This window comes from Bos taurus, chromosome 11, assembly GCF_002263795.3.
Source record: "Bos taurus isolate L1 Dominette 01449 registration number 42190680 breed Hereford chromosome 11, ARS-UCD2.0, whole genome shotgun sequence".
NCBI lineage: Eukaryota > Metazoa > Chordata > Mammalia > Artiodactyla > Bovidae > Bos > Bos taurus.
The window spans coordinates 99,545,911-99,557,149 of record NC_037338.1 but is presented as its reverse complement, the minus strand read 5'-3'; the positions used below and the strand labels follow the sequence as shown (position 1 = coordinate 99,557,149).

Below are 11,239 nucleotides of genomic sequence, written 5' to 3'. Positions count from 1 at the left end.
TCAGACAGCCCTGCTGCTGTTTCTCTTGCTGCATTCTGGATTTCCTCTGACTTCTCCAGTTTTTCCCTTCAACTGTGTCTAGTAGGCTGTTATTGACCTACCTATGGAGTTGGTGTTTATTGTATTTTTCAGTATTCATTTAAAAATCTGCCAGGGTTCACATTTATAGTTTCCTATTCTCTGCAGGTATTTTCAAGTTTGTCTTTCTTTAAAAAAGTGAAACAACTTACAACCTGCATCTGATCACTCTGGCGCCTGACGGATGTGCAGGTTTCTTCCTAATACTTGTTTCCTGCTGGTTCTCAAGGACAGTGCTGATTCCTTTTCCACCTGGTCATCTTTGTATTTGGTTCGTGGTAATTCCTTAAAACTGTAACTGAAGTCTAGCGTGAAGGCTCCTTCCTCCAGGGATCTGTTTGCTTCTGCCACCCACATGCAGTGAGGTCACCTGAACTAAATGTCAAGGTTCTGTGGACCATGGTGGGGCACCCAAACCCAGCCTTCGACCTCATGGGAGGATGGGATTACTTCTGACTCACCTTCACCCTAAGGGTAAAGCTCTTCTGAATCAGCTTTAATGAATTGAGTTAGAACCCCCACTCTGGACCCTTGAAATGACTTGTGTTCATTTCACTCCTACAAGGCCTGCAAAACCCAGGTCAGTTTGCAGTTATTTCTTTAAAGCCCAATACCTGTCTGCACACTCAAGAAGTAGTGAATTCAACAAGGAGTGGAGCTGTTTATCCTGGTAGAAGCTGAGAAAGGACAGATATGCTGGTTGTCCTCCGTCCTCAAGGGCTGTCAGTCACACAGAGGAAAAGCCAGGCTTAGTGAGAGCAGAGCCAGACAGGACGACACAGGGAGGTAGACAGGGGTGCTGAAAAATTCGCGACGGCAGGGAGCTGACCTCAGATCCTGGTGTGAAGTGTCGCAGAGGCCATTGCAATCCTGGCTTTGGGGGCTGGAGGGGATTAGATGTCTCGGAGATCCCTAGGATTTTTTGGTCTTCGCCACACACCTTTGCCCTTCAGGGTCATGTCCCCACAGCTGTGTCCCAGCCCCCTCCCATCAGCTCAGTAAACGTGCTCAAGCTGCCAGAGTTCAAGATTTTATTTTAAAACAGTAAACAATTTCATTGATTTTTCTTAAGTCAAACCACGTCACACTTGGCTTGTCTCAGGCAAAAAAAGTAAAAAAAATAAGGGAAAGAAAGGAAAATGTGGGGACCGATCAACCTTCTCCAAAATTAGGCCCCTGGTCCTGGTGTCTGGAATGGCTTTGGACACTGTCTTGAACAAATGAGAAAAGAAAGCACCAAAATATTGTGCTTCAGCAGCAGGTTAATAACCTCCATAAAGAAAAGGTGGCGGGGATGGGGGGGAGGAGGGGGATCGGAACGCAGATCCTGAGCAGCCTGGTTCAGCTCTAGAAGCTTCCGAGTTTGGAAGCATCTCCTCTCCACAACTCCATTTCAAAGAGACATCAAGATTGGGAGGAGCTGGCCTCTGAGCTGGGCCCTGGGGATCTGCGAATCACACCCCTGACACAGGCCAGGGCGACCCAAGCAGGTTCCAAGCCTCTCCGAGAGGGTGGGAAGGACAAGGAATGCTCAGAGCACACAGAGGGCAGGCTGGGGGGATGGTGGGGGGACAAGACAGCAGGCCACCGCCTCACTCCCCTCGCCAGTTCCCACTCCCTCTGCAGTTTGTTGGAGATGAAAATGAACCGCTTCCGGACAGCGGGACAGGAAAGAGCTGTAAACAGCTTGGGTTTGCTCACCCACATGTGCAGGCTCTTTTTGTCAGAGAGGGACCACTGTCTTGGGGACAGGGGACCAGAGAAAGCCCTTGTGATGCAGGGTCGATGCGGGCAGGACACAAGGACAGCAGCGCCAGACGCGCGCTCTCTCTGGGCCCGGCCCCACGCAGGAAACACTGACCGAGGTTCTGGAATGGCATTGGCGGCAGGAAGGGCGTGGGGATGCTCCCTCCAGGGCCCCCAGGCAGGCCACCTCTCAGGCCCAGGAAAAAGGGCCTGGGGAGCTGACCCGGGCCCCTCAGTACGCAAGGAGGCCCCCGCAGAGCAGGCTCTGCTAGCCTCCTCTCCAAAATCCCATCTGCCTTTGACAAAACCCAAAAATAAATAGTGTGCATTTTTCACGCCACCTGGATTTCCTGGCCCTGTGACCAGAGGTGCGAGCCCTCCTTCTCTACCCCACACCCCGGTGCCCATGCCAAGGGCACTCTCTGCCCGACCGGGGACTGGCAGCAGCACTGCGAGGGTCTCTGGCCATGAGCCCCCTCCCCCGCCAGCAGCAGGCCCTCCAAGGTCCTGGCTGAGGGGCTGGCTCAGCCCTTTGGTCCACTGTGTTCATCAAAACTAAAATAAGCAAAAAAAAGGCTCCACTCGGTGACTTGGATCTGTAGAGGTCTCTGCTTCGTCCCTGCCTGTCATTCCATCCATCCTGCAAGGCATCATGCAGGCCAGATCTGGAGGCTGGAGCCAGCCACGCTCACCCGTCACTGCAGCTTCGTCCCCAGCTTGCGCTGTCTGTTCCTACAAAATGGGGGTGGGGGCTCAAATGAGGTGGCTCCTGGCGTTCAGTGAGCCGCCCCCTCAGCTGTCCCCTTCCTACCCCCAATCCCATCAAAATGAGTGAATGCCCGCTCCCAGGGGCCCCCGGGGTCAGCATGAGCCAGGCCAATAGGAGCTCGTGCTCAGGGACCTGGGACTTGGGGCAAAGGGAGGGTCAGTGTCTCTGCTGGACCTGCACCCCAGGTACTCAGCTCTGGAGTCCAAATGCAGAGCCAGGAGCCAGGGGCAGGGCTGAGGCCAGGATGAGAGAACAGAGGCATGAGGGACCTGGCTGGATTCCACAAAGTCTGGGGAGCTCCCACTCACAAGTGGGATTCTGTTATTATCAACCGAAACAGACAAGAAGATAGTTGAGTTCTCCTTCTGGGATGTATAGAAGCACAAAGAGGGGAACTGCTGACCCAGTGGATCTCAGTACCTGATTTGGGGGTCTGGCTGTGCCTACAATGGGCTCAGGAACCTGAGGGAAGCAGGGATAGTCCTGTTCCTGGCCTGGCTGAGGTTCAGATAGGAGGATGGGGCTCGTCAAGAGTCCCACCTGAAATGCAGAAACCCAACTGCACCCACGGGTCCTGGATGATGCAGTCCCAGCCTCACCCTCTGGCCAGCCTCCTTCTTCCCCTGGGCTCTGGCCACATCTGCCTCTATCTGCTGACTCAGAAGCTTTACACAAGCTGTTTCCTATGCTGACAGCATTCTCCCTGCCAAACCCCAACTCCAATGGTCCCGCTTTCTCCCACCATGCCCAGCCAACATGGCCAACCACCCCACCCCCGAATCACTTTCCTGCCGTGGGCTCTCAGGACCAAGGCACTGGTCACACAGGTAGGCGCCTGATTCCTTGTGACCACCCCCTGCCTGCCCCCAGCACACAGCCTGGCACAGAGCAGGGGCACGTGGAAGTTTCGGTGAACACAGGGAGGGGCGGGGTGGCTCCAGGAGCCAGGTGGAGAGCCTGGGCCAGCTGCAGCCTCCCACCAGTAATGGGATTGCCTGTTCTAACCCCCTCAAATCCCCTTTCCTCACGGAGACGGGGCTTTACCTCTAAGTTCATTAGGATAATATGGACCATGATGTCCTGGACACATGTCCCGACTGGGGGACCCCACCCTATAGCTCCTCTCACCAGGAACCCAGGGCTCCTCAGGAAACCTCCCAGGCTTGCATGGGAGCCCAACCTTGCCTCAGCTCCCCTCTGAACCTGGGAAGGAGCCAAGCCTTCCCCACCCCAGCTGGCACCCCACCCAGGATTTCAAGTGCATGGAAAGGAGAGCTGAGTCAGAAAGTAGCAAAGTCAGCTCCATCCTGACTCGCTGTGCAACCTCTGGTGCCCCTAACTCGCTGTGCCTCAGTTTACCCTTCCACAGGAAAGGGTCTGGACAGAACAGCCCCGAAGGACCCCCTGAGAGTCTTGGCCGCCCAGCTCTCTGGTTCTGGGCCACAGAGGTTAAAAGCATGGCTCTGGGCTCAACAGCCTGGGTTCCCAGTCTGGCTCCCACACCTGCAGTCTACATATCCTCAGTCAAGTGACTCCTCTCTGAGCCTCAGTTTTCTCATCTGTAAAATGGGGTCCAGGGGAGGACTCAGTGAGGCAGTATAAGAAAAGTGCTTAGACAAAGGTCTGCTTCTTGGGGTGCCTTCCAGAAACAGGACCAGTGCTGCCTGAGGGCTGTGCCCCACTGAGCCAGGACCTGGTGACTGCAGTCCCCTTGACTTACCTGGCTTCTGCTCGGGTTACTGTGTATTCAAACCAGAGGACATTGGGAATAAGGCTCGTGTCTCGGATTAGGAAGAACTCAGAGATAGGCCTGGAGAGACAGACACCCAGAAAGCCAGGACCACATCAAGGTCTGTCACTGAGCTGGACGTCCCCCCCACCACTGGGCCAGCAACACACCCTCCCCCTGCTGATCAGAATCTTTGCCTGGCCCGTGCTCCCAGGGCCACTGAGAGACTCAGATGGGCCACAGCTGTGACACTCGGGCAGGGACATGGCCCCAAGGTACATACAGCCCAGAAGGACACACGCTGCTTTCCAAGTCCCCGAGAGGCCAGGCAAGGACAGAGGCTGGCACCTCGGCTTCTGGACTGAGAAAACCCCTGGGGGAGATAGAAGCCAGGTGAACGGGCCCTGCTCCCTACGCCCACCAGAGGCCTGGGCACTGGGGCCCTCCCCGGGAGACTGAGGCTGGGGTCAGCACGTCTGGGTCCCCCCACTGACGGCCCCTTGGGAGGAGGGGGCCCAGGACATAGTGTCTGGGACGGTGGTGGGACAGGGGACAGCAACACAGGCGGGAGGCAGTTACCAGGCTGCTATCCTAGGGAACAGCGGGGTGAGGACCTCCTGGGTGAAGACGAACCAGGCGACGGCCATCAGGCCCCCAGCGACGGCCCCGTAGAGCACTTGCCCCCAGGTATGGTACAGCAGGTAGACCCTGGGCCAAGGGCAGAGGCAAGTTCACAGAGCTGGCCGCACACAAGCCTGCACGGCCTGCGCCCCACGCCCGAGTGCCAGCTCCCCTGGGGACCCCTGCACGCACACGGGAGACACCCCCAGAGAGGACAGAGTCCTGGGGCCACACGGACTCAGAGCTGCTTCCAGAATTAGGCAAGGGGCCACACCCCAACAGGGGCTCCCGATGCTATAGAGGTGAAGGGACAGCGTGGCGGGGACACGTCCAGCCCTCGAACTTGGGAGTTTGTCTGTGAGGGACTGCTTCAGGACATGGGAACAGATGGCTGACGCTGGGACCACGGGTCCCACCAACAGCAGAGAGCAAGGATTGGGAGGCAAGGGACAGCTGGAGCCCTGGCCTTTTAAACTAGAGGCTGGGGGCCCCCTTCCTGGTCCTGCCCATAGGCTCCAGGGCTCGGGTCCACCATGAGGTCCCAGAATCCAGCCAGACCTCAATGGGCAGAGTCAGGGCGGGGATGGGGGGCCTCTACCTCCCGCTGTACCTGCTGTAGGAGACTAGAAAGGCCACGGTGAGGAGACCCAGCGAGAGCACGTGCCTCCACAGCAAGTCCAGGAACCTGGCGTTGTTCGTTTGGTGCATTCTGGGAAAACAACCCTGTCAGGCGGCCTCAGCCCACAGCCTGGGGCCCTGGCCCCTGGCCCCTGCACACACAGCCCCTGGCCCCACATCTGCAGGCTCCCTGGGCGCCTCCTGCCTTCGCTGGAGCTCCTCCCACCCCCAGGAGAGGCCAAGCCCCAGCCAGCGGGCATCCCAAGTGCTCGCAGCACTTTGGGTCCCCGGCAGAGCCCGGGCGGGAAAGAAGCTCACCTTAAATACAGAAAAAGGAAGGAATAGATGGAGAAGAACCACATAAACTGGGAGTGACTGGAGGGCATCCCGTACTTGGTGCCCACTGCCGTGTGGGGACCTGGGGAGGAGAGAGAACAGGGCGTGGTGAGGGGACGCAGGCCTCCCCGGGACACGCTCACCTGGGGGACTCCCGAGGCCCGGGCCCTACCTCCACAGGGCCGTGGCTCCTGGATGACGTGTTTGATCAGCCAGTTGACCCCCTCGTTGAGCGCCAGGCCCCCCAGGAACGAGATCTGCCGGGAAGACGTGTAGTCAGTGGGGCCTCTGGGTAACCTGCCGGCTTCTGACTGAGCCTCCCAGCCCCGGGGACAACCTGGAACCAGCCAGGAGGCTCCACACATTTCAAGAGAGGTGGCGGCGTGGAAGGGAAAGCTAAGCACCTGGGATGGGATGGGGAGGCCCCTCCTCCCCGGGGTGGGGCCGTGGCGCAGCGGGACTCACCGTGTGCAGCTCCCGCTTGAATATAATGAGGGTCACGAAACCAACAATGACAAATACGGGGCTGAGGCTCAGGTAGGCGAGGACGTGGCCAGAGAGGTCACCTGGGAAGACAGGGAGGACAAGGTGAGGACAGGATCGAAGGCGGCCTGGCCCCAAGCAAGTCAAGTCGGGCCTGGGGCAGAGAGGCGGTCCCAGCAGGGCCCCAGAGGGCAGGGCCAGGTGCCTGACTGGGGGCGCCTCTGGGTACTGGCTGACCACACCACCTCGGGCACAGACAGTGTGCCAGGGTGTTTACTGAGCCCTCAAATTCACAGATTGTGAGTGTGAAGCAGGTACGTCACTGGGCCCATTCCACAGATGAAGCCACTGAGTCCCAAAGGAGTCACATGACTGGTCCAAAGTCACACATGCAGGAAGGAGGCGGGATCTGACTAAAACCCAGAGGAGGAGATGGTTGGATAGCATCACCGACTCAGTGGACATATGAGCTTGAGTAAACTCCAGGAGTTGGAGTTGGACAGGGAGGCCTGGCGAGCTGCAGTCCATGGGGTTGCAAAGAGTCGGAGACGACTGAGCGACTGAACTGAACTAAACTTACCCATTATCTCGCCAAAGCAGGAATGTGAACCTGGCTTTGTCAGGCCCCAGAGGCTGGACTCTGGACCAGGAGACAGCCCAGCAGGCACATGGATGCCTCTGGAACACAGCACTGTGCTGAGATGGCCCCAGCCAAGCCCTGGGCCTCCAGGGGAACCTGGCACTCTCTGGACAGCACATGGACTTGGGTCTACACTGCAGACTCGGACAGGGAGCAAGGCCGGTCTGCTTTGCCCACTACAGCCGCCTGTTGCAGTAACGGCTACCCACTGCCTCTCTACTGGCAAAAAAAATGGCTGCCTATTGGCTGCTGCCTTCTACCCTCAGAAAGGCCTGGGAGAGGAGGCAGTGTGAGGATCCTGAAGCCAGCCAACAAGAGCCAGTGCCCCCTTGCTCGAGGGCAGGGCTGACACCGAGTCCAAAGGCTGCCCTCGCCCCTGGCGGCAGGGTGGCTACGTGGCCACTCTGGGGTCAGAGTGTGTGGCTCAGTGCCCATGCCAGCACTGGTGGCTACACGGACTCTGGCAAGGACTGTACCTCCCTGACCCGCAGCTCTTTCACCTGTGAACCAGGGATATTAGTACCCACCTCCCCCACCCATGGGAGCTTTCATGTGACCAGGCCTGTGTGATACCCGGCTTGGTCGCTGGCACCCAGGGCACTTGTAGGTTTGGAGAACACAGCATCGAGAAATGGCCCCACTACCAGCCTGGCCTCGCACAGGCAGCTGGGAGGTACCCACACAGGGCCGAGCCCCGCTTCCAGGCTGAAGAGGTGGGCACACACCTGGCCTTGCCCACACTTACCCAGGGTAGGGCAGGCTTGGAACTGGCCTTGGAGAACTGGTCAGATAGTGCTGCCCCAGGCCCGCTGAGTGACACCGAGGTGAGGCTCTTCCGTCTTCCGGGGCTCTGTCCCCTCATCCACTCAGTGGCCCAGCCCTGAGACTCTGGGTCTCTCAGCTATCCCCCTGGTGCCCAGGAACCCTGGGTCGTGCAGACAGGAAGTGGGTGGCACCCCCAAACCTTTGGCCACCTCCATGGCCTGTCCCACAGCAAGCACTACCTTTGGAACCTGCTGCAGATACTCTCAGTGACTCTGGCCTCACCATTCTCCGATCGAAGCCCCCAGTGGCTCTCTCTGCCCTTGGGATAAGTCCCACCTCAGCCGAGCTCATCATGCCCTGCAATCCTGGCCCTGCTTGCCTCCCACCCTCTGCTCCACTTCCAGGGACTACATTCTAGTTCCCCAAATACACCGGGCTCTGCCCTACTTCCGGACTCTGGCACACAGTTTCCCACGCCTGGGAGGCTGTCTGAGTTAACACAACATAAATTAAGCACCCACCACAGTGGCAAAAAAAAAAAAACACGACACTTTCCTGCCATTGCAGAGCTCTCAGAATCTGTAACCAGGGCGTCATTTATGACACCACTCATTAGTGGAGACATCTGTCCAGTATCTGTCTCTCTCTCTAGAGAGCAGGCACCATGAGTGCAGGAGTGGGATCCCTACACCCCACTCGACCCCCAAACCCAGCACAGCACTCGACACTTAACCAGGCTCTAAAATGATGTTAGGGCTTCCGTGGTGGTTCAACAGTAAAGATTCTGCCTGCCAATGCAGGAGACATGGGTTCAATCTCTGGGTTGGAAGATCCCCTGGAGGAGGAAATGACAACCCACTCCAGTATTCTTGTCTGGAGAATTCCAAGGACAGAGGAGCCTGGCGGGCTACAGTCCATGGGGTGGCCAAGAGTCAGACACGACTTAGCAACTAAACAAAAACAAAATCATCTTAAATGAACGGAGGAAGGAAACAAGCGTCAGTGTAATGAGGGCTGTGAAGGAGAAGTTCAGGGGGGTCACAAAAGAATTAGCAGGGGACTGGAAGACCCCCAGAGAAGAGGCCCTCAGGCTCAGCCAGGTCCCTCCTCTGGTCCCTGAAAAGGGTCCTTCATCACAGCCTGAGTCATGCTGCTCACATCTGCCAGGTTCCTTCCTTTCACTGTGAGCACCCAGAAAAGCTACTCCCTGCCCAGGGAGAGGAAATCATGAAGATGCTGAGACCTTAAGGTAAGACTCTTCCCTTTTCCAGGCCACAGTTTCCCTCCTGTATAGTGGGTTTTATTGTCGCCTCCCCCCCCACCAGTCCAGGAGTTCAGGTACATATCCATCTGTTCACCATCCAAAACACAGAGCAAGCCCAGTGCCTGACATTCAGGAGGTGCTCAGTGGACACCAGCTGAATGAATGACGGGTGAACGGTGGGCAGGCAGGCAGATGGCAAGCTAGAGCAATAGTAGGGCCGCCCCACACCCCACTAGAACCCAGAACACCTAGGGTCAAAGTTCCCTGGCATCCAGCCCTGGAGCCCTCAGCAGGGCTACGTTCTCACGTCTCTGCACGAGCAGGCCCTTCCTGGGGCCACCAGGGCTCACTGAGAGGACGCCCCCCCTCCCCCTGCCAGCCTCACCCTACACCCAACCATCCTACACAGAGATGGAGGCGTGGGCTTGAGAGGGTCCTGGGAAGGCGGGATCACGTTCATTGCAGTTATTTCTTGAATGTTTACTCTATGCCAGGCACTGCACTCAGCATTTCTCATACCTCCTGTTTCTGATTCTCGCACCACCACTAGAAGGGAGGCACTGTGATCAGTTCCACTTTGAAAAGGCACAGAGGGGTGAAGTCACTTGCACGAGACCACGGCTTGAACTCTGACCCCAAGGCCCAAGCTCTAAACCGCCTCCGGAACAGGTCACTCCAAGACCTGCCAGGTAGAAAGCCCTGAGCTTCTACAGCTGGGTCCAATGGGAAGCTCCAGAGGTTGTCTGCCCCCACCCCCACCAGGTCCCCTGAGTTGTGGAGCAGTGCCCTGCCCAGGGCGTGGCATCAGAAGTACTCCAACAACGAAGAGCTGCCTGGCCTCGATTTGCACGCTCCCAGCAATGGAGAGCTCTTTCTTACGGCTGCCCAATAGCACTGTTTGCAGAAAGCAGGCACTCCCTACGCGCCGGGGAGAAAGTCCAGTCTCTCCGGCTCCGAGAAGGGCAGAGAAGAAAGGCCCTGGTCCAGGCCAGTTATCCTTTCCTACCTCACCCAGACCACCGCCCCATGACAGCCCACCGGCGCCCCAGGACCCAGGGGAGCTCCCCGGACGCGCAGCCGTAGAGTGCGCGAGAGACGCTCACAATTTTGCCCAGCTCATCGCCACACCACTGCGCCTGCGCGGCGCGCGCGCCGGCCGAACCCCTCCAAGGCTCACTATTTGACAGTTCCCACCCGGGTGCCCCGGCGCCCCCTCCGCGGGCTTGCGCCTGACAGAGCACCAGGCACTGACAGGCCGGCCTCGGGAAGTCGTCCTCGGAGCCGGGGTTGCCTTTTACCTGCAGGATATTCGACGTGGGTGAGGGTCACCGGCCGCCATGAAGCGGGGAGCGAGCACTGTCCGTCCGCTGCCATCTTACCCGGAGACCGGGCTTCGCCCAGTAGCCAATGGGGAGCCAGGGGGGCGGTGGTCCTGACCTATCACGCCGGAGAGGCTCCGCTCACCCAATCGGAGACCGATACAGGTAGCGGCGCAGCCATTCAGAGTGCAGGCCGTGGGGCTGGCCCGTACGGCGAATCAGAAGGCAGGGCCCCTAGGAGCCTTTTAGCCGTCCCAGCCAGCGCCCAATCCGGGGCGAGCGCAGGTAAGTGCCTGACCAATCAGAGAAGAGGAGGGTTTCGACGAACAACAGGGGGCAGAACAGCCAATCAGAAGGTGAGACCGGCTCGCCGTGTGGGCAGGGCGGGCCAATCAGCCTCTAGCTTGGGGGGCGTGTTGAATTTTTGGTGGGAGCTTTGGTTTTGGGGGACCTTCGCGGAGTGAAGTCTGCCTCAGTACTTTGATCCCGCCCGGGGTCTGCATGTGCCTGGGCTCCCGTCAGAGCGCGTGCTCGAAAAGGGGAGGCAACCTCGTCACGTTGGGGTCTGAATTCATCTACTCTTAGTTATAAGAGTAAACTGAGGCCAGAGACTCAAGGGAAATTTATTTTCCTTTGCCCTTTTTAATGACCGGCAACAGGACAGATCACAAAAGACGGACGACCTTTCTATTAAAGGTGGGAGGCAGGGTGGGGGAGGGAAATCCCTGGGCGGGATGCACAAATCAGCTCCCCAAGGTGCTTTATGGGACAGAAGCTTAACTAATGCTGAATCGATGCGTAATTGAAATTAAGAGACTCCGTTCCTCATTGCATTCGGTTAACACTGATTCAGTCACATTTATGCTGCTTA

General features: G+C 57.9%; 1 protein-coding gene across 1 annotated transcript; it reads right to left on the bottom strand.

Annotated features, from left to right (window-relative positions):
• Nucleotides 1-1,093: 1,093 nt before the first annotated feature.
• On the bottom strand, nucleotides 1,094-10,449 carry DOLPP1 (dolichyldiphosphatase 1). The gene is made up of 8 exons (NM_001192041.1): nucleotides 10,348-10,449; nucleotides 6,363-6,463; nucleotides 6,070-6,154; nucleotides 5,880-5,979; nucleotides 5,554-5,652; nucleotides 4,902-5,030; nucleotides 4,314-4,403; nucleotides 1,094-2,556 (listed from the first exon to the last, which is right to left on the bottom strand). The coding sequence occupies exons 1-8, from the start codon at nucleotides 10,421-10,423 to the stop codon at nucleotides 2,520-2,522; spliced, it is 717 nt and encodes a 238-aa protein (NP_001178970.1). The 5' UTR covers nucleotides 10,424-10,449; the 3' UTR covers nucleotides 1,094-2,519.
• Between the last annotated feature and the right edge of the window lie 790 nt (nucleotides 10,450-11,239).